This window comes from Mastomys coucha, unplaced genomic scaffold, assembly GCF_008632895.1.
Source record: "Mastomys coucha isolate ucsf_1 unplaced genomic scaffold, UCSF_Mcou_1 pScaffold7, whole genome shotgun sequence".
Classification (NCBI taxonomy): Eukaryota; Metazoa; Chordata; class Mammalia; order Rodentia; family Muridae; genus Mastomys; species Mastomys coucha.
The window spans coordinates 72,271,235-72,298,412 of NW_022196913.1; the positions used below are offsets into that span (position 1 = coordinate 72,271,235).

Below are 27,178 nucleotides of genomic sequence, written 5' to 3' on the forward strand. Positions count from 1 at the left end.
GCTTGTGCTCAGTTCAATTTCTTCATTCAGTTCAGGGCACTGAACTAGGGAATTAACCCAATCAGGAAAATCCTGGACAGATGTGGCTACTGGTCTAAAAATCTAAATCTACACTGAAACTAATAGAAAAGAAAGTGGGGAAGAGCCTTGAGCACATGGCCACAGGGGAAAATTTCCTGAACAGAACACCAGTGGCTTAGGCTCTAAGATCAAGAATTGGTAAATATGACCTCATAAAATTGCAAAGCTTCTCTGTAAGGCAAAGGACACTGTCAGTAGGACAAAACAGCAACCAACAAATTGGGAAAAGATCTTTACCAACCCTACATCTGATAGAGGGCTAATATCCAATATGTATAAAGAACTCAAGAAGTTAGACTCCAGAGAACCAAATAATCCTATTGTCTCTTCCATCCATTGCATGGGTCCTAGAGATCCAACTCAAGTCCTCATGCCAGGGGGCACCTTTATGCACTGTGCTGTATCACTGGCCTTTAACTGTTGTATTTTTAATCAAATAATAGCAAGCTTCTGTACATAAAAGTTATTGAAGTCATTAAATGATCTAGTTAGATAAATTGGGATAGATAGGGCGATTAAGTTGTTAGGCACTGACTACTGCAAATACAAATTTAAGCAGCTTATCAAAGCAGGAGAAGCTTAGCAAAGTAGGTGTCTTTTAAAGACCCAGACTTTTATCCATAATCTCAGATCTCCTAGAAATGCATTGTTCCATATCAGTGGCCTGTGGCTACTGGAACATAAATTTATTAAAAGTAAATAAAAAAATGAGGATCTCAATTGCTTAACTCCCTTCCCACTGTTCTGTAGCTGTCTATGGCTAGCAGCTATCCTTTCGAATAGCACAGATGTAGAAATTTCCTTCACTGCAGAAATTGTCACTGGCTAACCCTGATTCACATAAAAGCATTCCAACTGGAGGATGGGACTGGAATTAGTTGACCAAGCTGATTCTGGTTTCTCTAATGCTTTAGCTTTTTTGTGCCATCACCACTTTACAATAGAAGAGATGAAGCCTAGAGATTTGTTTGCTAGGGGAGAAACTTTGCTTAAAATGACTCACTAGGGATAAAAAGGCTGCTGGGACCAGTAAAGCTGTGAAATGCCCCTAGGTGACAACCCCAGGATGCTTGGCTTTGAAAACAGTCTGGGCCCTTAATCAGCTAGTGTTAAGGAGTCTTACAGAATTCTCAACTTTTGCTAATTTAGTTGGGTGAATTTGAGGGGATAGGATAATTGTGGAGAGGTAGTTCAACTTTCTCATGGAAAACTTTTGTGCCCATCCCTTCCAAAAACTGTGATGGCTGCTGCATGCCAGGAATGTGAAGCTTGAATGGATAGTGGACATGTGCCACAGAAATTGTAGCTAGCTCCCTAAAATTGAAATTACTGTTATTTGAAAGCAAAGCAAATAGCAGTTACGGTTTTCTTTTCTTTTTGCCAGCTCTTTTGATGTGGTCAGATCTAATTTCATTCCCATGGTGGGTGTCACACTGGCACACAGTGTTGCAGTTTGTCACTCCAATTAAATTTCGATTTTATGTTCATTTTATGTACAGTATTTTAATAAAGTCTCAGTTTTTCCTTTGAAACAAAAGCGCCAGTAACAAACGTTGCATTAAATAGTGCTTTTCCTTGGTGTCTAATCCAGAAATTGGCTGTTGACACTAGTGATGTTTTAAAATGTGATTTTAGATACAAATGCCAAATTGCTCTGTCTGTACATTAAAACTTTAAATATTGACTTCTTACCTTATGAAAAGCCCAAGTTTCAAAGAAACCTAGTACAAAAAGTGAACTTGACAGAATAATATATCTGCCATAATTCCTGAAAAAGACTTAACATATTCTAGTATTTGGAAATTCAGTCAGGGTGTGGTCACTTGAAACATAACTGGCTATAAATACAGGCCTAGGCTTGATAGCTTTCTCTAAAAATACGCACAGAGAAAATAATATATTATCTTTCAAATTGAGAATTTGAAATGAAGATGAATTTCCATTCAATCTTTAATCCATTCTTGACTGCTAAACAACTATTATAAGAGTAGCCAAGTTTTAATTGCTATTTAACAATTATTGGGTTTATTCAACTGACATGACAAAGAAAAAAAACCACTCTGTCCCCCTTAAATGAAAGGCAGTGTATCAGATGACTTTGTCATATGTGCTATGGTGTGTGTGTGTGTGTGTGTGTGTGTGTGTGTGTGTGTGTGTGTGTGTAATTTAAATGTTAGGGAAGTCTAGAAGAATTGACTATGGTTTCTTAGCATTAAATTGTTTTCTTAAAAGGTGTGGAGGAGGGAGGAATTAGTATTAAGGCTTTTGGAATGGCAGCTTTTTACAGAGCCTCCACCCATCCCAGCACGATTGATTACAGCTGCTTTTGCACAGGATCTAAAAGAACAATCTGTATTAAAAACAGTCTGAGCTTGAACGGTTCCAAATGGGTTTCCATGGGGACTGCCCTATAATGTGACCACTGGAAGAAGCTGTGGCCATTGCCAGTGGGACAGTGGCACCTAGGCAGGAGAAAGACACTTAGGTGTGGAGTGACTTGCATACATGCCAGAGAGGTTGTTCTGGCAGCGGCACTCTTTCAGCCACATTATTCAGCCTCCAAAGCAGGAGGGGAAGAGACAAGTTGCTCTTACAAAGGCAACAGCAGGCAAGGGTAAGAAGTTGCAAGGAGAGTCAGAAGTATGGGTGTATTTCAGAGCCTGGGGCAGAGCTAGGGGTCTTCTTCCAGAACTCAGGGCAGCAGCGAGGGATTGTTCCCCAGCCTTCACTCTCTGGATACTCCCACTCTATTGTTGTGTCAAGGCTATTGGGGAGTAAACACACCTTCCCTCAGTATTTCACACATGCCACAGTGACCTCACGAGTCAGGCTGCATGCTGATCTGCATCAATTTTATTTCCGCACCAGTTGCATTTCCTGGATAATGAAGATGAAACTGAGTAGGAGCTTTCATTTTGAAAAAAAGAACATTTTGACAGGTTTTCACTGTGTAGCCAAAGCTGGCCTTTAACTGGTGACTCTCCTGCCTCAGCTTCCCCACAGCTGTCATTGTAGATGTCAGCCACCATGCCTGGCCAGTGAACATTTTAATACATACTCAATGGGTCTGTCTGTTAGTTACTTCGGACACACTGAAGATTCTGGTTACAGTGGGATATGTAGAGAGAGGCTGATGTTTATTAGCACACATCATTGTGTGTAATCAGCACCACTGGAATCTGGAACAACATGAAAGGAAAATCTTCAGTATGACTTGTGACAAGACCTGGAGGGATCAGCTGGTAGCTTCCACTGGTCTTGGGTTAAGTTGGAGAAAGAAATCTCTGAGTTTCTGGGATGATAAGACAGATATGACTCAAAGATTTACTTTTGTTAATCTCTCATATTTTTAATAAACTAAATGTTTTATCTGTGACAAATTGGTGTTTGGAGATAAGCATTCCAATCACTACTTTTAACTACCATATATTATCCTCCTTTGGGGCATAATAAAATACACTGCTTCTTAAAAACGCTTTCCTTAGTGTTGTTCTTAAATTTTTTTTTTTAGTAAAGCACATAATTTTATAATTTGTCACCTCTTTTTTACCCAGTTCATCCTCTCTAACCCCACAACATAGGCTTATGTGATCTTATGAGCAGAATGCCAGAGCATCTTCATAGACAGATCTAATTTCTGGTGGAGGCAGATCAGAAAGGGGCAGGCAGATTCCCATGGAGTTAGGTTCCCTTTCAGGGTTTTGCAGACTTTGGCCAGCATGTCAATATGCACAGCTATGAATGTTCCTTGTTGGTGGAAATAATATTTCTGTCAATGGATATATTGTTCTTCTCATTTCACAAGATAATGAATGTACTTTTCAGGTACTCACAAACCATAACTTAGCACAGCAGAATTGCACCCATCCCATCTCCCCCCTAATTTTTATTTATTTATTTATTGAGAAGTCCATGTATACAGTATGTCTTGATTACTCACTCACTCCCCTTTAACTTCTTCCATAATCCCTCACTACTTCTCCTAACTTCACTTGTTTTTATTTTCCCCAGGTTGGAAGCACCATAAAAACCGAGGGAATTTCTAAAGGGTCAGAGCCTCTGTTAGAGTTGGTTAGATAGCACAGGACTCTTTTTACAGCAGCAATACAGTGCTGTACTTACCTTATTTCTAACTCACTTCTAGCTCAGCTCCCTACAACACCATCTGTCATGGCTGCAGGCCTGAGAGTTCTGGTTCATGCCCAGCATTGGCTGCATCATCTACCTGCTCTTTTAAGTCAAGGTCATTCCCATCCTTCTGTCCCATAGGTTTTCCATGGCACTCTGTCAGCCCTGATTTGAGTGGAGAATACATATGGACCTAGAATTGTAGGTATTGAGAAATTCCTTAGAGTAAACTATTAAATCCAAACCAGAGGTAATTGGCTCCCTGTGCTTAGCTTAGAACCTGTTCTATAATGATAGTTTTCACAGAATATGAATGAGAAATAAACTCCAAATATGTTTCCCTCATCTCCTGCCAAATTCTACTAAGAAATAGCATCTCATTACTTTCGCTACAATTTATTAATACTGACCTTCTCCAAACTTGGATCTTTCAGGTCTAGCTCACAGTGCTTCTATTTTTACTGTAGTCTAAGCTATGGTCATATGGATATCAAAATAACTACTGGAATATTCTAGCTTGGGAGGGTGAAAGGCAGTAATACTTATAATAACATAGCTGCAAACATCCTGCTTTTCTCTGCTATTCCAAAAAAGGAATCAGGCACACGGCAGAGGACATCTGCAAGCAATGGACATTTTCCTTTTATGTGTCATGCATATTCATCATAACCCACTCACCATCCCTGGCGCTGCCTTACTGCGCATTGCCTTGGAGATCCCTGTTTCTGTTGCCAACAAATTTAATTCAACACAAAGAGTGTTTCCCTTTTTCCCTGGCTTGGGAATCTGAAGTCACCACTGCAAACCCAAGTATGGCTTGCAAGTGTGTTCTGTTCATGTTTTTCTTTCCTCCCTTGGTCAGATTTTCTGCTGTGGTTGTTACCAAGGAAGAAAACTCTTATTTTGTTTAGGATGAGCAATAAAGCAGCTGGTTTTAGGATTTGTGTGTTTGTTTGTGATGTTGGGTATCGAATTCATGACCTTACACACATGCTAAGCAAGTGGTCTACTTGAAGAGTGACTTCCTTAGCCCCAGAAAGGTACTTTTTAAAAGCAGATATATTAATTGAGACTTACAATGCAATGGTTTTAAATTTTAGAAGTTCAGAAGGGTAACAGATGAAAATTGTCTCGAGGTAGAATATTTTGCTATTATTAAGGTTCTCTCTGTAACTATTACAAAGTAGGAGATGTGTCAAAAATTTAGGTGCAGAGATTTGGGTGTCTTTCTTTCTTGCTTTCTTCAGTGTTCTTCACCATGAAAGAGATTATGTTTCTAGTTTTAGTGAATAATATACCAGGGATGTGGTTGTCAGCAGATGAACACATACTGAATAGTATGTATGATTGGGGTTACTCATTGTCACCAAATTCTATATTCAAGAGACATGAGACTGGGAAATGGATACCCTGTTTGTGGATTCTACTGCATGGGAGTAGAAGAAGATAGCTTCATTTGTTAAATGAGCATGAAAGATTATCTGGACACACAAATCTGAGTTGTTACTTTAAATTTATCTAACAAGCAAGTTACTGAGCCAGGAACTATTCAGTAGAATCAAAACCAACACAGTGGGAAACCAAGTAGTTTTGTAGTGCTGTATATACCAGCATCCATGCAGCGAGACACTTTTTCAGAAAGCACTGAATCGTACATTCTAGTTAGTGTTCCAGGGCCACACAACACCCTGGCAAGGTGTGTGTGTGTGTGTGTGTGTGTGTGTGTGTGTGTGTTGGTTGATTATTGTACTGAACATTGTATTAAAGCACAATCTTATGTGAGAAATTTGGCTTAGGAAATCTGGCTGCTTTTGACTGGATGCTGTTCTTTTTGAAGCAGAGAAAAATGTCCCTACTCATTTTAAAAACCATTTTCAGATATTTGCATTTTTTTCCTAAGACTGGTGCCTCGTTGGCTCATTAGAGACATTTAGTATTTCTGTGGATGAGAAAATTAGGGTACTATGCATTTCCAGTCTTTTCTTCTTTAGCAGCTTTCTTCTTTTGCTGTTTTTTGAGACAGACTCTCACAATGTAGCCAGTGTGGCCTGAAGCTTGATTTGCCAAACAAACTGACCTTAAACTTTGATCCTTTTGTCCCAGCTTCCTAAGTGCTGGGATTACATGTGAGCACCATCAGTGCTAGCTCATTGGAGACATTCTTAACGGGTTACGGTTTTTCCCACAAGCCTTCCTTAGATTTGGAGCTAACTCACCACACCCTTCCATAAAGGCAAGAAAATGTGGATCTATTTTTCCCAGATGTGAAGTCAACTAGGTTGTATTTAAAAGGCCTCAGGACTCAGCAGATCAGGAAACTTTGACTTCTCTTTGTTGAGCCTCCTTCTCATGCTGTCTCCCAGAGCACACTGACATTTGTGTAGGTAAGGAAGGATGCAGAAGATACTGAAGCAGGTTCTTCCTCTAAACTACATCCTCACCTGAGCTATTTTTATTATTTTTAAAATTAACTTTTGGTTAGAATACAGAATCAAGTATTTCCTTACTATATTTTTATACATATATATTATACTCTGTTTGTGTTCACTCTTTTTTGAGCTTTCACTTTCCCTATACACTATTGTGCAATCACACACATGTGCATGCACAAGTGCAAACAGACACACACATGCACACACACGCTCACACAATCACACACACACACACACACACACACACATACACACACACCACCACCACCACCACCACCACCACCACCACACCACACACCACTGAGCTTTCTGTATCACTAAGGACCTACAAGTACTATTTGATATAGTTGTGAATTATGAGTTTCTTAAGAATAGGTTTTAAGAATTTTTCCCTATGCAGCTCCACATTTTCTATGAATAGCTTAGATGGAAGATATATGGGAAAATGGTGTAAGCTTGGCAAGGTGTTAGATAGTAGACAAGTCTCTTTAAACAAACCCTTAAAATGATTGCTTGTAAATACCCAAGGGCTTGTTCCTCTGTCAGATCCCCTGCCAGTAAAGGACAAGAGTGCCTTTGTCCAAAGAGTTCTTTCTTTCTGTTACATTTTAAAGATGAGATACATCTCAAAATTAATTAAAGACAGCAGGCACCTGTGGCTCTAGGTAACCCCATCTTCCATGAAGGGGATTGGATTGGTAGGGTGTTAAATAGAGAAGGAAATGTTGAGACAATTCTTCCTGGCTCAATCTCTAGCAGGTTTCCTGTACTTCCACAGCTTCCCTTCAGATCCTGAATTTACATCTTATAGCAGCCAAGAAGGAGAAGGTGTGAAAGGCCAGCTTTGTTCTCTGAACCCTATTAGCTAAGGGCATCAGCTCCTCCTCATAGCCATGGTGAGACCCAAATTAAGCAGCCTCTGTGAAATCCCACAGTTCCACTGCTGGCCTCTGTGCTTTTTCTCCTAGCCACTTCCATGTAGTCACTCTGTGCCACTGAGTCACTGAACATGTGCAGAGCATATAATGTCAAGGGGAGTAGATGTTCATCTGGGTGGAAAATCCATAGCTTTGAGATCCCCTTAGCATGGCCTTAGAGAGATGCATATCACATCTTAAGGGAATGCTGGTGTATAATTTATTAGCCTTTTCAGCATGTTAACTGCAAAATCTTTTACCAACATAGGGTGTAAAGACTTCAGAAATGGCATTTGTCTTGTTTGCAACAGTGTTTGGGGGAATGGGTTCATAAAGCATTAGCTGCTACAGATGAAAAGGGTCCCTTTTGCTCTCAAAGTGGACTCTGTAGAAGAATGTGGTTGATTTCCACTTTGTTGCCAGTGTTCCTGAAATCAGAGCAGGGAGGAATGATTTTAATTTGATGTCAAAATTACTTGCATCCTAATGGATGATAGAGAAACAAATACTTTTGGCTGCTTCCAAGTACATCAGACATCTGGACAGCCCTGAACTACCCTGGTGCTATAGGACCAAAGTGGCTTCAGCCAGACTCTAGATGTCTCCTGGCCTGACCTCAAGTCCTGTAGCAATTCTAGCCCTGCAGTCACCTCCTGTACCAGTGGCTGGTCATGCTACCCAGTGGCTAAAATAGGACTTTGCTGGGATTCTCTGGGAGAATCCCACCTACCAGGCATTGGGACAGAATGCTTGTCCTGATAACTGGGTCATCTAACACTAGAAACCTGATTGGTATATAAGAATTAGTTATCTCATTATTAACATTGCCATGTCAGATTTCTTTGAGAAAGAACAAAGAAGAGAATGAAAGGCCTTTGGTATTAAGAAAAGAGAAACTGCTTTCTGAAATCTTCATCTTACTTTAAGGACTCTGGGTCACTTAAGTAGATGCAGTGCAAAGTGTGGGAAGTGTGGGACAGGTTACCTCCCAGGCTTGAATTGGAAGAGTTTTTAACTATAAGGATCCTAGAGGTCTTACAATGTATGTTACTGACACCTGAGTTAGAAGTTGCTTAAGCCAGTGTGATTTAGTAATCTCAGTTGACAAATATTTGTTGAGTACTCATGCACTTTGAGCTGGACCAAGAACAAGGTCATACAGGTTATTCTAGACCTGTCTCAACACTTTGTTTTCATCCAGAGGCAAGTAGAATACACATGAGCCAATTAAAAACAACAGCCAACCTCTCTCTTCCCTGGTGCGTGTGCTACAAAGTCAGAAACAGCAAGTTCATAACTAGGGGAATTCTCTAGAGAAGCCAGTGTGTTTTGAAAAGCAGGCAGGATTTGACAGGGTAGATAGCTCCTTAGGTGATTTATAAAGACGAGGTTTAATCCTGGCAGAACCAACAGCAGCTTGAGGTGGGTAATTCAACAAAAGGAGAGTTTTCTGGGAACCTACTGTGTTCCAGGCACTAAGACTTAGTAGTGTGCAGTGGGGAAGCTTTCAGCAAAGTCCCTGTTGTTGAGTCTGGGATGCCTTGTACACAACACGTACAAATGCTTACTTTTGTTTTTATATAAATGGCAGGTATATATATATATATATATATATATATATATATATATATATATATATATATGAATATGACAGTTGCATATACCCAGATTTTTCCTGTGTATTTTAAGTCATCTCCTGGCTACTTATAATGGCTGTGCTAATAGCTGTTGTTTATTATGGTATACGCTTAGTACTGATTGTTTTATTTATATTTACTTTATTTTGAGACAGGGTCTTATTAGGTAGCCCAGGCTGCCCTCAGATTCATTAGTACCACTATATATTTACACACACACACAATTTTTCGACCTACAGTAATTTGAATTATGGATGTAGACATTTGCATCAAGCTTTGAGAATTAAAATGTAGAATTATCAGAGGCTTGGCAACTGGTATTTTGTAGAACTGCCTCAGATTACAGACACAAGCTCTGTGTGGCAGGACAGCTCCAGAACATTCTTGGCTGCTGTGGGAGGGGTGTTACTCATGCCTACAAACCAGCCTGCTGGAACCCAAATCCCTAAGGTCTGTGGCCTCTGAGTCTCTCAGTGTGACATCTCAAAGTGATTCCCATACTTCTTTGTTCCTTGACATCAAGGCCTATGGAGATTGTGGGCTCACATTTAACATCCTGCTGCCTTTCCAGCCAGCCTCTGAAGCTTGAGAGGACAAAGTGTTGCTATTCAGTGTGCCTGCTGGTCTTCCCAGGGCGACTTACTTGTATTGACTGCTGAAACCAAGTTTTATTTTTAGTAGAAATCTATGGAGACCAACATAGTAAGGGGAACTTTTTTTTTTAATAATTCTTGTGAGGGACAAATATCCAATTTGATCATTAAAAATGGGTCAATAATGAATGTCATCTGTTCCAAAAGTTGCTAGTCTGAGATACTGGTAGTAAAATATCAGTTTACTAAATCATTTTTTAAAAAAATTCCATCTCTGCTCTGTCTGCAGTTCATGCAAGTTACTTCTTTGGCAAGATTAGAGTGAATTCTAATCATGGCCTCTTATTGAAAAGCTGAGCAGCTCTGGAAATGGGATATCTGGTGACTCAGTCCCTCTCCACATCAAGCCTATGACTTGCTATCACCAAGTGCCAGTAATACAAGAAAAAGTAGTCTTGTGGGTTTATCTTGGTTTGTCATTAAACTTTGCTAAGCCAGCAAGCCTGAGAAGAGGTTTGCCATGGGCTTTCACCATTGGCAGATGAGCCCCACAGGCCCTCTTCCACATAGATTAATTGCCTTGCCTGGTGTCAGTGTGGGTCTGGTCTGTACAGAAATCTCTGGATTTTCCCAGCAACTGGAGAGCACTTATCTGTAGTGAGAAGGCAAGCATGGCCAAGCCTGTGAGTATCTGGTGTGCCTTGATAGGTCCCTAAGTAATTATTTAGCCTAGTGTCATAATACCTTGCTTTATGTTTCCAAGAAAGTCTTAAATGATTTAGGCATTCTGTAGCTTAGCATTAATCACCAAGGAATCTTATTTGTGATAGAATGAATGTCTGAAATAGTTTAGTAAGTTAGGACAACAGATACTCGGGTAAGTGAAATGGAATGGAATGAAATAAGCCTATGCCAGACTTGGATGTCTGTGCAGTCATCACTCTTTAAGATTAGGCCACATGGGTTTGGGGTTTGGCATGAGTTTGTGTGTGTGTGTGTGTGTGTGTGTGTGTGTGTGTATGTTCAGCCTTTGATTTCATATAAGTTGTTAGGGCATCCTGGGTAAAGGGTAGCTAGACAGGAGGATGCAGAACACAGCTGTAAGGTGTCAGGTCTTCAATACAGCATATGCAAAATTTGAACAGTAGACAAAACAGCCTTTCTTAATCTGACCATCCTGAATTGCTTATCTTTTCCTTTCTCAGAGAGCAGAGCTGACATCTGATAAGGACATGTACCTTGACAACAGCTCCATTGAGGAAGCTTCAGGAGTATACCCTATTGATGATGATGACTATTCTTCGGCCTCTGGCTCAGGTAAGGCTGCCTGCTGGGTGACATTCTCTATACCTGGGCATGCACACATTTCGCTGTGCCTTCTTCCATTACAAGCATAGCATGTACCATAGCCATGAGCATGGTTTGGAGGTACAAATTCCAGTTCTTTGTAGTTTAAGCTATGAGAACTTTGGAATCTAACTTTGCTGAGTCTCATCCTCCTTATTTATAAAGTGGAAATAAATAACTATATTTACCACTGAGTTAGGGATTCGTCTCTGTGAAGAGACACCTGACAGCAGCTCATAAAGGAAAACATTTAATTGGGGATGGTCTATAGTGTCAGAGGTTTGGTAATCATCATCATGGCAGCATGCGTGGCAGTGTGCACACAGACACGGTGCTGGAGGAGCCAGGGTTCAACATCTTGATCCGCAGGCAGAAGGAGACTGAGTGCCACATGGTACAACTTGAGCCTAGGAGACCTCAAAGCCTACCCTCACAGTGACTTACTTCTTCCAATAATGACACACTTACTTCAACAAGGCCACACCTCCTAACAGTGCCACTCCCTAGGGCCAAGCATTCAAACACATGAGTCTAGCAGGGCTATACCTATTCAAACTACCACAACCATATAAAGTTTTTCATGGATAAATGGAGTGAGGTGTTAGCCTTCAGTTTTATTGTTAAAAAAATTCAGAGTATGGTCATAGAAACCACCCTTCAAGAAATCCTTCAAATATCCATTTCATAAGATGCCTGCTCTATGTTAAGATTATACACAAGAACAAAAACCTACAGCTTTTAAAATATATTGGCTCATAAGTAGGAGGAACAGTATAGCACCCATGTAATATAAAGGCAGATTTATGTCTTCGGCTTCTTCAGTGTATTAGTTATCTATTGTCTCTGCAATGTTGCCTAATAAACCATGCCAACACTCAGGACCTTGCAGCCATGGGCATTTGATTAGTTCATTATTCTGTATGTTTCCTAGTTAGAGGCTGGCTCTACATGTGCTTGAAGCTGAAGCCTGGCTGATTTTGGCTTAGCTCTGTCATGAGTAGACTTGACTTTAGTCCACATGGCCCTTCAATCTCCAGGTAACCAGCCATATTTTCACAGAGTGAAGCAGAAATCTAATCCTAAACTTACAGTTTGGTACAACATCATTTCTATGTGTATGTGCATGCATATGCGTGTGCACTCATGTACATATGAATGTGAGTGCATGTGTGTGTGTGTGTGTTGATGGTACAATGATCAAAGCTAGTATGTTAGCTTTATTCCTGTGACCAAATTGTTGAAAGAAATGTCACAAGAGAAGAAGGCTCTTAGATTTAGATGATTTGTCTGGTCCTATGTGCTTATGTGGAACATAACAATTGGAATATGTAATGGAGGAAGCCATTCACCTCATAATTGACAAGCACCAGATAATGCGGAAGGCAGTGATAACTAGGTAGCTTCCCAAGGCATGCCCTACTGTCATTATCTCCTGCCACCTAAAGTTTATAATACCTTACAAAATAGCACCACTAGGTATGGACCAAGGGTTGAATACATGAGTCTATGGGGGCACATTTCATATTCAAATCATAACACCCAGAGCCCCATACATGCATACAACTGAACAGGTTACATCTCTTAATTGAGGCAGCTATCAGCATATTACAGAGGATGTAGGTACAAGGAGGAGTAAATGTGCCTGGACACTTTTCCCCAATATATCTTACCTGGAAATGTTTCACCTGTGCCAAGAATGACTCCCAAGAAACTGAGAAAAGGGAGGAGCTGAATATGTAGTCAGCGGACAAACTGGAAATATCTGGTGTGTAGCATATAGGAAGTCTTAGCAAGACCTTTCTTTCTGAGAGTGTTTATTGCAGAGAAGATTTAACTATGGTAACAGTTACTATCCTGAATATAAATATGTGCCAATGCAGTTGGCCTAGGTTTCAGAATGCCCTAGATCAAATAAAGGTCAATTGTTTCTGGTGAAGATCTAGACTTATAAGGGTGTTTCAGTTTGAAAATGACCAGTTTGAAAAGATGAGAGGCAGCAGCTGACCTAGTAACATCTTGCTGTAAAAATAGACCTAGTTATTCAAGGGAGTGTGATACATCTCACATATGCAGAACAAGTGTGAAAGAGTTGCTCTCTGAAGCCCACAACACTATTAATATCTTTCACTCATGATACTTCTTTTGTTTAGCATCCCAAAAGCACCTTGTAACTGTCATTTCAAAGTGTCCTGGGAAATGATAAATATGCATCTTTGTGGTCCCCCATTTCTTCACAGATCTTAATATTCAGGGGTTGTTGGGGATCGTTAGAGGTTGCTCAGATCATTTTGCTGACTTCTCCCAAGATTGTGATTTACATTTAGTATAAGGGAAATGGGTATATGCCTCCCTGTCTCATCCAGTTATTGGAGGGTCACATTTGAAGCCCTGAACCCACTCATCATAAGGCTTGAATGTGGGCAAATTTCGCTAGCCACAGATCTAACTTTAGGCAGGTTTTTGCTGAAAAAAAAAAATCAAAATCAAAAACAGAAAAGGAATTTTTCTTTACTTTAGAAACTATCTTGAGCTCTGATAGGATATTTTTCCACTTACTAGTCTGTGTAAGTAATTTTGTGAAGCACTTTGTGCTAGGAAATGCCTTATTCATATAACAACTCCATCAAAAAGATATCCCTGATTCTATTATCATTTTCCACTTTCACTTGAGACAATCAATCCATAGTGCAGAGAGATGAAGGAGCTTGCTCTCATTGATCCATGTAAGGTTGTCAGAAGGCAAGGGACGAGGAAACGAGAAGTGTGGCTTGACAGAAGGCCTTGCCTTTCAGCCCTTGCTGTTTTCCCTCTTGTGTTGGAAAACCCCCATTTTACCATTAAGAGGCTTTGCCTCACAAATGCCCACTGAAATCAATCAGTGTTTTGTTCAATGTACAACCTGGCCTACTTCCTCTCATGCTATCCAGTAGGAAAGCAAATGGCCCAGAACAGGATGTCTAAAGGCCCAGAGAGTACACTCCAGAAAGAAGAAGGGACCTACATTACATAAATATAGATTCAGAATGGGAACCAACAAACTGAGAGTCTTCACAAGCATTTGTGGAGCCTTCCACACCAAGGGCTAAACTTTTAAAACACACACAGAAAAAAGATGTTTTTCGCACCCAAGAGAGCAAGAATTAATTCACAGAACTCTAGAAATTAAAAAAAAAAAAAAATCATTACAATGCCATGTGATTGGTGAAAGCAGAAGTTACTGCCCAACAGAAATAAATAATAGACTTCTGGTTAAAGATGACAAATTGAGCAGAAAACCCGCCACACTCAAGATAAAATGATGTTAAGAGAGTAGCCGGGCGGTGGTGGCGCACGCCTTTAATCCCAGCACTTGGGAGGCAGAGGCAGGCGGATTTCTGAGTTCGAGGCCAGCCTGGTCTACAGAGCGAGTTCCAGGACCAGGACAGCCACGGCTACACAGAGAAACCCTGTCTTGAAAAAAAAAAAAAAAAAAAAAAAAAAAAAAAAAAAAAAAAAAAAGTAGACCAGTAGTAACTGGTGCTACAGTAACCCCAAGGAAGGCAAAGAGGCACATGGTTGTATCGCACGTCTCGGCAGACATGAAAAGACTGAGCTGGTAGTTCAGAACTGGAAAGCATGAGAACAGCGCTGCAGAAGGCCACGGAGGTCCAGAGATGATGGCATGAATAGCCTCAGGGTAAACAGTGGAAAATCTCTTCAGAAACAAATAACCCTTCCCTCCATTAAAAGTTAACCACCCACAGATTGATTATTGAAAATAAAGGATGGTATTGATCGAGGGAGTCCAAGAGACTCCCTGAGACAATATAGGTTGTCCCCTAGAAGTTCAAGTTCCTATTGTTGAAAACACTGTGTATTTTAGACAGGAAACTTGAAGGATTTGAGCTGGATGAGACCTGAAAGCCTCAGAATCAAGAGGGAACAGAAACTCAGAAAAAGAAGAAAATGTACAGAAAAACTAACTCTACAAAGCGAGAAAATATTTTAATAGTAAAACAAGAAGGGAACACAACAAAATAGGAATGTTCATGAGAGTGAAACTCCAGTGTTAGAAATAAGAAACGTACTGAAAAATGAAGACATACAAAAGATAGTTAAGTTATTCATTGAGCACATAGTTATTAAACACCCTCTTTAATGTGGGAACAGACATCCTTCATTCTAGGAACACCACAGTAAAGAAACAAACAAACAAATAACAATACTTTCTATGATAGGGAGGCACTTCCCTTTATCCCTTTATCTGTTTTTCCAAATTTTATTCATTTTGTTCATTCATTTCTTTTCTAGTGAGAAAGAGTGTTAATCTGCACAGTGCTGAGTTCTTGGCTACTGCATGTCTGCAGAGAGCCACCCTTGAACCCTCCCCAATAGCCCTGCTTCTCTTGCATGTTCAATCTCTTCTGCTATATGATATTTTTGCCATTTCAAAACCCAGAACTAATAAAAACGTGAAAAGTGTAAACTCTCTTTTACCTGACTGCTTACCTCATGGCAAGCCTCTGTCATCTCTAACATTTTATAGTCAACTTTCCAAAAGATGGTGTGGTGTGGTCCTTCATCAGCTCCTGTCCTCCCCACACTCTCTATCTGCCTGCCCCTGCCATCCACTACTGATACTTTTTGTTAAGATCATCGATGTCATCCATGTTGGAAACATTTACAAATATTTTATTTGTAAAACATGTTCTAAATCATCTTGATTCGTTTGAGATACTATAACAAAATACTTTAGAGTGGGTAACTTAAAAAAAACAGCATAAGTATATTGGTCACAGTTGGGAAGGCTGAGAAGTCAAAGATCCAGTCATCAGTGGATGTGGTAGATGTGAGTGTTTTCTTTCTGCTTCAGAGGTGATACCTTCTTGATGCCTTTTTATTTAATAGAATAGGCAAACAAGTTCCCACTGGCCTCTTTTATAAGGTGCTAATTTGTTCACAAGGCAGACTGAACCCTCATTACCTAATCACCTCCTTAATGTCTCTTTTTAATATTGTAGTGGAGACAAGATTTCTACACATGAACTTGGGGTGGGGCATAGCATAAGGAGAAAAGTACTGTCATTACACACATAGGCCCTGGTGGGCGCTCAAGCGTGCGCACACATGCATGCACACTAAAAATCTTCTTAAAAGAAGAGGACTAAATCTTAGCCATAAAGGGTACTTGTTATCTGCCATTTTAGTGGAGGAAGATAAACATATCTGTTTGTAATAGCACAAAAGTAGGAGAAAATAGGGACATTGTAAAATGCCAAAGAAATAGAGTGTATCAAGGAGGTGGCAGTGTACAATGGTGATAGGAATGTGTTAGTCAGATTTCTATTACCATAAAAAATATCTAAAATTAGCAGCTTAATGAAGAGGAAATATTATTTGACTCCCAAGTTTGAAGGCTTTCTCCATGGTAGAATGGCCTGTTGCTTTGGAGCCTGTAGCCAGGCAAAGCATCATGCTTAGAGTGCCTCATGGGGGTCAGTTAATAAAAGAGACACACAAGAGATACTGTTGAAGGGACTGATCCCAGTGACTGATCTTCCTTGACACCTCACCTTTTAGAGCGGTAGTTCTCCACCTGTGGGTTACAAACCCTTCGGGGTTTACATATCATATATTCTGCATATCAGATATTTACACTACAATTCATAACAATAGCAACATTACAGCTATAAAGCAACAATGAGATAATTTTGTGGTTGGAGGTCACCACAACATAAGGAACTGTATGTATTTCAAGGTCGCAGCACTAGGAAGGTTGAGAATTACTGTTTTAAAGGTTTCACTATCTTCCAATAGCATTGTGAGTTGATAGTCAGTCTAGCACATGGGCTTTGGGAGACATTTATCCAAACAATACAGGAAGGGCTCTTTAAGTGAATTTAAATAAAAGCCATTGGATATACCAACATGGAAGACACTGATGATCTTAACCAAAAGTATCAGTAGTGGATGGCAGGGGCAGGGAGACAGAGGGTGTGGGGAGGACAGGAGCTGATGAAGGACCACACTACACCATTTTTGGGAAGGTTGACTATAAAATGTTAGAGAAGACAGAGGCTTGCCACGAGAAAAGCAGTAAGGTAAAAGAGTTTACACTTTTCATGTTTTTATTAGCTCTGGGTTTTAAAATGGCAAAAAAAAAAAATCATGTAGCAGAAGAGATTGAACATGCAAGAGAAGCAGGCTATCGGGAAGTGTTCAAGGGTGGCTCCCTGCAGACATGCAGTAGTAAGAACTCAGCACTGTGAGGATTAACACACTTTCTCACCGAAAAATAAAATTGCCATGTACCCAGGGCCCTGCAAACATACTGAAGTCTATAGGTCTATTTGTGCTAGAAACTTAAGCCTCGTAACTTGAGAGCACGATTCTGAATCAACACTCTGCGATAGGGCCTGATAATGTACAGATCTGTGTCATGAGTCCCACGATAAACTCATTTTCACTTTTTCCCTAGGAGCTGATGAAGACATAGAGAGTCCAGACCTGACAACATCCCGACTGATTCCCAGGATCTCGCTCACTAGTGCTGCTCCCAAAGTGGAAACCGTGACGTTGAAGACACAAAGCATCACACCTGCTCAGACGGAGGTGCATTGGCATTGTGAATACTGCTGGCTTCTGACTGCATAGAACAGCTTTCTGGGCTAATAACCCTTCCACTGTATTGCTGTACATGGCTCTTTGCTCTTTCTCCCAACATTTTATGGTTGATTGACCTGCTTACTGTACTTTTCAGCCAGGCCTGTCTTCCTTAGCAATTTACTGTTTTTAACATGGCACTTTTCCTTGCAGAACTTCTGTAGCCCAGTTACAAAGCAAACTCTTAAGCTACTTAGCTGAGAGTCAGATTTTCTTTTCCTCATGTTAAAAAAAATTGTAAACTTTAGATCCATTGAACCAGGTTAAGGAGGGAGGAACTGGGTCCTGTCTTGAGGTCTCAATGAGTATCTTGCACCCACCGTCAGTGTCAGTGTTGTGTACACTTGCTCTACTCTCAGCTACACATGTATCTGGTGTAGCTGCATTTATTTGTTGTGAGAGCTTAATAAGAATGAGACCATTAGGCACTGGGGGCCTTTCTCATTCTCTTCTGGTCCCAAGCGTTGTGAGACATGGCCAAGTCCAAGAACCACACCACACACCACCAGACCCGCAATGGCACAGAAAGGGTATCAAGAAACCCCGGTCACAAAGACACAAATCTCTTAAGAGGGTTGACCCCAAGTTCCTGAGGAACACGTGCTTTGCCCAGAAGCACAAGAAAGACCAAACATGCAAAGGCAGTGAGTGCATATGCAGAAGCCATCGAGGCCCTTGTTAAGCCTCGGGCCATCAAGCCCAAGATGCCGAAGGGCCCCAGCCACAAACTCGGCCGTTCACCCAAAGCTTGGGAAACGGATTCGAAGCTACATGGCCAAGGGGCATAGTCCCTGCCAACCAAAGCCCAAGGTTCAAACCAAGGCAGAGACCAAAGCTCCAGCTCAGGCCCAGGCTTCAGCTCCAGCTCAGGCTCCCAAAGGTGCCCAGGCCCCCGTGAAGGCCCCATAGAAAAGCTCCTGCCAATGTGAAGACAGATGGGCTGCTGGGACACACCTACGTACACATTGCAGATGACCACTGTCGTATGCTGTTTTTTCAAATAAACTTGAGATCTGTTTTTTTTTTTTTTTTTTTTTTTTTTTTTTTTTTTTTTTTAAGGAACCGTTGGGCTTAGAACAGGGAAAACACCTAGTAATGAAAACACTGAGTTTATGCTCTGCCCTTGTCAGTATTATATTGCGATTAACTAGCCTTCCACTAATAGATAAGCTATTTAATATAGAAATTGATATTATCGTCCCATGAGGGCCTAAGCATTGAATCCTGGATCTAGTCAAATTTCTAAGATCATTAGAGGTTCCTTGTTTCACTGTGTTAAGTGTTAGTTGAATTTGGCGGCGCAGAAGAGATCAAGCCAATTCACCAAGTGAGCATGTGTAATAATTTAGTGGTAGACTTTATACACCTTAGGGATGGCATGCTGCTTATGAAAACTTAACAACACAAGCATCTTGTTTTTCAGTTCACCCATCTGTTGATTTACAAATAAGATGCTGCCAAGCTCTTGGAGCATGCAAGTTTTGTGTCAGGCTTTGTGGGATAAGAAGCATCCCCTTGCTAGCAGGAACATAGGCAGGCTTTTCTTACTCAGCAGAGTGCCTGTTCCTCCTGTTTCTTGATTTTCCTGGCTCATGGGATCATGAAGTCATAGCACATAGCTCCCTGTTGACAAAGCTCCCTGCAGACATGCAGTAGCCAAGAGCTTGGCTCTGTGTGGATTAACACTCTTTCTAGGCTTACAAGGCATTGGCACTATTGCCAACAGAGCCATTCACAGTCAGGAAACCGGAAGGCAAGGAGACACTCTGTGAGAACTGGGGCAGACAGACCTAGCGTTTTCTGGGAGCTGTTCCATTGGTTTCTAAGTTGAGTGAATAAAAGAGATGAGGAGAGGAGAAACAAAAAGCAGCAGGTGCTTTTGGTGGTGGGATGGCTGAATATGTCAGAGTAGGCCGGTATGGCAGAATTAAATGAAACCTGTGTTCCTGTGGAGAGATGAGCTTGGTCTCTCTCACAGTTTTACTTGATCTTTTATAGCAATATTTTCAACTCAGTGACCATTAAGACTCAGTATCTCAGAGTTAGAAACTCTCTAGGGGAAGTTTTGGCTTCCAATCTTCAATTGTTTTATCCTAAACAAACTCCTGCTTGATATAGATTTATGGACTAATGACAAGTAAGGGTTGAAAATTGATTTAAATTTGTAGAAATTGGCCCTAAAACATAATGAATTGGTCTTTGTTAACAGACATTTGGTGGATGAGTTTAGAAATGAGAGATCTCTGAACCTTTTAATGCAAATATTCTATTTTTAGTTCTATTTAATGAGATGGCAAGAATTCATCCATTCATGTGAGTTTTATTTGGTGTACATCAAACATTGTTCTAGGTGCCCATGATGAAGATATTGATAATAACAAGAGCAGCAGGGTAATTTTTTGTTTTCTAGTTACATGGTACAGCTAGATTAAACCTTGCCATTAGTGAAAATTTTGTGTTTTAATAGGCCTCACAGTGGCATTACTGTCATGGGTATAGATATTCTATCCACTGTGTTGTACAGCTATGTGACTGAAGAATAGAAAGAGACCTTCCTTCTTTTTGTGAAGCCTAATTTGTTTCACAGCCCCTAGAATACAGACATGGATTCAATAAACTTTCAGTTGGCTTCATTCAATTATGTGTGCTCCCTTTTTGTAATTACACAGACATATATGTGAGATCCATTTCAGATTGACTTTGTGTTGGGCTGTAGTTTCCCCATCTTAGAAGCATAGAGCCTGTGCTTCTTCTGTTTAACTGAGCAATTCCCTTTATAAATGTTTTCTTTGTCTAGAGCACTTTGAGGCTTATGTACTGACTGACCAAGTGCCATATCTGTGGAGAGCCTTCTAGATCATCACTTAAATTAATTATTTTGTGTCCTTCTTATTCAGAAGTTGAGTCAAAGGGAACTGAGGAAGTCAACTCTTAAATGACTTTAGGGACTTAAAATATCAACAGGTAAAGCCTTGTGGCTTATTTTAATAATAAAGATGATAAGCATTACATAAACTTGGGGTCAAAGCTTCAGTATCTTTCTGAGTTGTGACAGTGGTCACTCACATCTTTCCCTGGATGCACATGGGTATCATGCCATCTTCTTGATTTTTTTTTCTCTTCCCTTTACTAACTTCTCAAAACATAGCAACCAAAGCAATGCTAATGAGCAAGAAATCACGTGCTTCTTTGATGAGGACTCAGTAAGCCAGTCTCTGATCTGCTGCCCTCCCTGCCATATAACCAGTTACTAATGGGAATCCTATAAGAAGAAAATGGAGAGAACCTACAAAACACTGCTAGCAGGCTTCTCTAATCTGCTTTACTTAGACACAGCAAGACTTAGGAGGACCAGCCATGTTTTCTTCTTTTCTCAGACAGAAAACAGGGAAACTTGTCTTTATATTTATACAGTGATAAAAATTATAATTTATGGAAACTATGGCAGCTTAAGATTTTATGAAGTACAGGGTTTCTTCTAGCTTGGGAAAAAATGACTCTATCACCAGTTGTTACTGTTTGGTGGAAGCCTTGTGTGTTCTGATCACTGAGAGTAGTACCCGTTGATTCCCATTGATCACCAGAGTTCAAGTGAATCCACCTTGTCTAGACTGTGGTCTTTTCTAGACATAAAGTTGACTTTGAAGCAGTCCAAGAAAACGAACTATTTTCTTAGATCTTTTGCCTTCTTTGCTCGGATGTATTCCAGCCTTCACAAAGCAACGGAATGATTCACATTACTCTGCTTAAGATGGCTGGGAATTCGTAGGAAAAACTGGAATAGGTTTGGCTAGGGAGAAGACTTTGTCTACTGACTTTATAGCTTGTACTGGCTGGTTTTGTGTCAACCTGACATTAGATTCATCAGAGAGGAAGGAGCCTCAGTTAAGGAATTGCCTCCATGAGATCCAGCTATAAGGCATTTTCTCAATTTTCTCAATGGGGGAAGGCCCAGCCCATTATGGGTGTTACCATCCCTGGGCTGGTAGTCCTGGGTTCTATAAGAAAGCAAGCTGAGCAAGCCAGGGGAAGCAAACCAGTAAGCAGCATCACTCCATAGCTTTTCCATCAGTTCCTGCTGCTAGGATCCCATGTTTGAGTTCCTGTCCTGACTTCCTTCAATAACGAACAGCAATATGACAGTGAGAGCCAAATAAACCCTTTTTTCCCCAACTTGCTTTCGGGTCATGGTGTTTGGCCACAGCAATAGAAACCCTAAAGAAGACGCAGCTTAAAAGAGTTGCAGTGTTTTCCCATCCTAGTGTTAGCCAAGGAGAAAGAAATTCACCTGTTAGAAAACAGCAGCTCATTAGAATCTTAACTTTTCTAAGTCAGGGTTTCTCCAACCACACCTGTCAACTGAGCGACTTCAAATGACAATAAAAGTCAGGAGACCAAGTGAACAGAATATTCAAAGGGTGTGTGTGTGTGGAGTGGTGGAGGCTGGCTGCCTCATTGGCCTAGAACTTACTAAGCAAGCTGGTCAGAGCCTTAGGATTCTACCATGCTCCCAACACAGTGCTTTCATGTGACTTCAAGGGGACAAACTCAGGTTCTTATGCTTGCAAACAAGCAAGCATTTTATTGCCGGGGCAATCTTCCCAGCCCAGAAAGTAAAGAATCTGAGAATTGTCAACTAAAGCAACTATGCATAGCATTCTTATCAGTCTTCTATTATGAACTTATTAAAACTACCCATCTTTGCTTTCATGATACCAGAACCACAAGCTACATGGGTCCAAACTGGGGCCTCACCAACTGGCATATAAACATCATACACATTATTGCTAATGATATTTACTCAACTTATTTTTATAGAAAGAAAATTAGGAATATACTTAGTATTGCTTCTTCTTCCCAGCATGTATTAAAAGAGAGATATTTGTGTTTTCTTTCTTCCCCACACCAGTCACCTGAAGAAACGGATAAGGAGGAAGTTGGCATCTCTGAGGCAGAAGAGAAGCTGGGCCCTGCTATAAAAAGCACAGATGTGTACACCGAGAAACATTCAGATAATCTGTTTAAACGGACAGAAGTTCTAGCAGGTGAGTTGCCAGCAGTGTCAAGGAAGTGGGAAGTGGGAAAGAACTTAAAGAGGCCTTCCTGGGATAGGCCACATTCAGTGGCCAAATGAAAGCTTGCTGCAAGTCACTGGCCTTCTGGAAGCAATCTCCAGGCTTTTTATTTCAGAATGACAGGTGAGAGGGTAGGACTACTTAGTCTATTTTCTGTTAACGCCTCTAGTCTGTCCCTCAGCCAGCCATTGCTAAGAGGCTAATGTGGGAGACAATTTCAGGTTACAGTCCATCATGGCAAGGACATCAAAGTGGCAGGAGCTTGAAGGAGTAAATTGAATAGACCAAGAACTGTTGAGTGTCGGGGCAGAGCGGGAGATGCCAGTCAGACAGTCATAGTTCAGGTGATCACCAGAATTCAAAACCAACTTCAGAGAAGGAAAAGGCACAGCTGCTGCTGCTGCTGCTGTTGCTGCTGCTACTGCTGACATGACATGACATGCCTCTAATTGAAATTCACCTGATGAAAGTACAGGCTGAGCCTCACTGACCCGAGTGTCTGGAATATTCTAACCCTCCAAACCTTCTTAAGCCCTGACATGATACCACAAATGGGATGTTCTATTTCCTGCACTCAGGATCTGTTGCTCCCAAAACAGGAGCACACTACAGAAACCTTGTTTCATAAATAGAATTATTTGTTAACTTGTGTAAGTTTTCCTTTGAACTATGTGTATAAAATATATATGAAAATAGAAATATATTTCATGTTTAGACTTGGATCTGATTCCTGTTAACTCATTCCATGCATGTAAATATTTTTAAAAATCAAAAAAAAAAAAAATCCATACATGGAAACACTCCTGGTTCCGAATATTTCTGAAAAGAGATAGCCACTGAAGCCTGTACTGATATTTGTTCTAAAGAGGAAGATGTACAAGATTTAACCACACCTAATTTATACAAGGGTCTGCTCAAATTCAAGAATAGGTAGACATCTGCATGCTTTTTGTATTTGCTCTTCATTTAAAAAAATAACTGTTATATCATGTTTTGTGCTTTCATTGTGATTAGAAGATTCCACTATAAAATATAAGCACCAAACACAAGTGTCTGAAAGTGTAGTTAGGTGAAGTTACTGCTGGATTTTTCTTATGGAGGCTTTGTGTTGATACAATGTACCTTTCTGAAGAATAATTCCAGATTATTCTTTTTAAAACTTGAGTTCTCAAATCATTTATAAAAATATCAATAGGTTGGAACTGGCCAAACTAATTCCTGAAAACCTTGACCTTCTCTTTTTCTCCTCTTGTCTCAGCTGTCATTGCTGGCGGTGTGATCGGTTTTCTCTTTGCCATTTTCCTTATCCTGCTGTTGGTGTACCGCATGCGGAAGAAAGATGAAGGAAGCTATGACCTTGGAGAACGCAAACCATCCAGCGCAGCTTACCAGAAGGCGCCCACTAAGGAGTTTTATGCATAAAGCTCCCACTTAGTGTCTCTATTTAGGAGATCACTGAACTTTTCAAAATAAAGCTTTGGCATAGAATAATGAAGATCTTTGTTATCTGTTTTGTTCATTACAGAGCCACACTGGCCCTTTAATGATGAAAATCCCATTGTATTTAAAATTTTCATGTATTTCTTTAGAATGGCATAAAAGTAAAAATTTAACATCTGCAGTGTTCTGTGAATAGCAGTGGCAAAATATTATGTTATGAAAACCCTTGACATTCATGGAATTGATTTGAACATCTATGTGCAAATACAAAATGATTGTGTTTTTCCTCTGGTTCAAAGACGACTGCTGTTCCCCCTCCTCAGCAGCTCCCCAGTTGACCTTACCGAGTTGGTCTTCATTAATTTATCTCTTGTCCTTCTTCTCTGCCCTCCCTTCTTGTCCCCTTCCTTAAACACAAAACCTTATGCCTTTTGTAGCTGTCATGGTGCAATTTGTCTTTGAATGATTACAATAATGGTAATTTAGTGTATATGTGATTTTTTTTCAAATATGTTAACCTTAACCTCCACTTTATGTAATGTTTTTAAATATCAGACTATCCATTTTACACTTGCTTTAATTTTCATTACCTGTAGCTTCAGGCAGATTTGCAATGGCAAATTAATGTGTAAAATTGGATTATTACTACGAAACTGCTTAGTCCTAGCTGTGTAAGCAGATCTTCTTTTGGGAGGATTTGACATAACTGACAAGCCTCAGCAAACCCAAAGATGCTAACAGTATTTTGAGAAGTTGCTGCAGATTCCTTTGGCCACTGTACTTGTTAATTTCTTGCAGTTTGAAGGTACAAGAAAGAGTTTAAAGAAAAAAAGATCAGTTTTTGTTCTTAAAAATACATTTAAGTTGTAAACATCTTTTTAAACCTTTGAAGTGCCTATGATTCTATGTAACTTGTTGCAGACTGGTGTTAATGAGTATATTTAACAGTTTAAAAAAAAGTTGGTATTTTATAAGCACAGACAATTCTAATGGTAACTTTTGTAGTCTTATGAATACACATAAATTGTAATTTGGGAACAACAACAACAACACAAAACTACTGAATAAATCACATGGCCTAATATTGAAAATGTCACTGTTATAAATTTCGTACATTTCTTATCAAATGTACGTCTCCCTTTTGCTGTGACTGACCGTCTGCTCTCAGTGACTATGTGGGTTTGATTTCTGAGTATCCCATGGTGTCTGTAAATCAAGACCAAAGAGCCCCTCAGTGAGGCTGTTCATTACTGGATTTACCTCCGAATTGGTCAGAGGAAATGTATGTATTATCCTGCACGTATTTGGGTGCAGGAATAGGATGATTGCCAGGGGATTTTAAGGTTTGCAACCTTTCTAGTGTAGCTACTAACAATATTGAGACAGATACATTCTTTTGCAATTTACTCTTAAAAGTATAAATTCCAAAGAAGCAAAGCGACCTTTCTAGAAGTAGGTACCTGGGGGAACAACCCTATAGAATTGCTTACCGGTCAAAGCTCCCCTGCAGAAGAACCCTGTGAGCGACAACCACAGCTATTTCATGGGGCAGGAGGGAAGGGGACGGGGGCTCTGCCGGTTAAATGACAACCTGGCTGCTTACAATGGATGTTTCTAGAAAAAGTAATGCCAGAGGAGGAGATGGAGGCATGGGGGTACCCTAGTTGGGTACTCACTGAACAGAGCATTTCCTTTTTCTGTTCTATTTTCTATTTTACCATTAGTTTTTAGTTTTAAACTGTGAGCCATGGAAGTAGAAAGAAGACAGCAAGAACTACAACTTTTCCAGCATAAAATTAACTTTTGATAAAGTTTGGCTACTTTGTTTGAGCACCTTCCCTGGGCTTGTCACAGAACTCATTCAAACAAAACTAGAGTAACACTTGGAACAGCGCTGTGTCTGCATCCCTAATGGCCTTAATGCCTAAATTTCTGTCCAATTACAGCTGTAAGTCACCGTGTTTAGGATTAAAAGGAAATGATGGGCCCTTCCAAAGCTGCACGATGCCCCTCAATTACAGAGGCTGAGAATGGAGTGGCTATACCTCTAACTGTGCGAAACAGTGGAATTCTATTTGTAGAATAACTTGCTTGGAATATCTATGCCAGGGAAAAAAATCTCTGGCAAATATTTTGTCACTGCTGTAAAGCAAATTTGTTAAAGTGCCAAAATAAAGTCTGTTGTGCTGAAAGTAACTCATTGTATAGACTCACATCCAGTTTTCTGTACACTCTCTGCTTAGTGTTGTTTTTTTAAACTTTAAAGATGCGGTAAATAATATCATAAAAACTGTTAGTCGTCATTACTGAGTTCAGAAAAATTTTGCTAAAATATAAATATTAAAGCCAGTGTGGTATTTCCTGCTTTTTAAAGCACATGTGAACGAACGCCCTGTGTGAGTATTGCTTTTTGTTTGAAAGACTGCAGCATTCGAACTGCCCTGTTTTTAGCTCATGGTGGGCAAATGGGAAAAACACACTAAGGAATAAATAAAATTTTTCATTACAGGTTAAGTAGTACCTAAATTTGGAACAATACAGAAAACACCCTCAATCTTAATAGTTGAAAACTTGCTATCACATGCCCAGTGAATTTATATCTAGGAGTACCATTTACCACTTTGATGCAGCGCCCTTGTTGAGGATATGCTGTAGTCAGTACAGTTGATGTAGGGTGTAGATAGAATTGTAATTAACCAGTGCATAGGCATCTTATCCAGACAGCCTAACGAAACTAAAATGCCCTAAGAAAAACTTCATAGTTCTTAGGTGTTTATTTGTTCAAAATCTTAGACATATTAAAAATTCAAGAAAACAATTTAAGTGAGGAACAAAAACCTAAAAATATCACTAGGTTAGTTTGGGGTGCTGGTTAATTTTTTTTTT

At 40.1% G+C, this 27,178-nt stretch overlaps 1 protein-coding gene across 1 annotated transcript in view; it reads left to right on the forward strand.

Annotated features, from left to right (window-relative positions):
- Positions 1–26,673, forward strand: part of Sdc2 (syndecan 2) — a 108,397-nt gene extending 81,724 nt beyond the window's left edge. Inside the window, exons 2-5 of the mRNA XM_031359679.1 lie at positions 10,994–11,105; positions 17,593–17,726; positions 22,687–22,822; positions 24,111–26,673. Of these exons, the coding sequence (XP_031215539.1) occupies positions 10,994–11,105; positions 17,593–17,726; positions 22,687–22,822; positions 24,111–24,274 (546 nt within the window). The 3' untranslated portion in view covers positions 24,275–26,673. The remainder of the gene's footprint in view (positions 1–10,993; positions 11,106–17,592; positions 17,727–22,686; positions 22,823–24,110) is intronic.
- Positions 26,674–27,178: the final 505 nt, after the last annotated feature.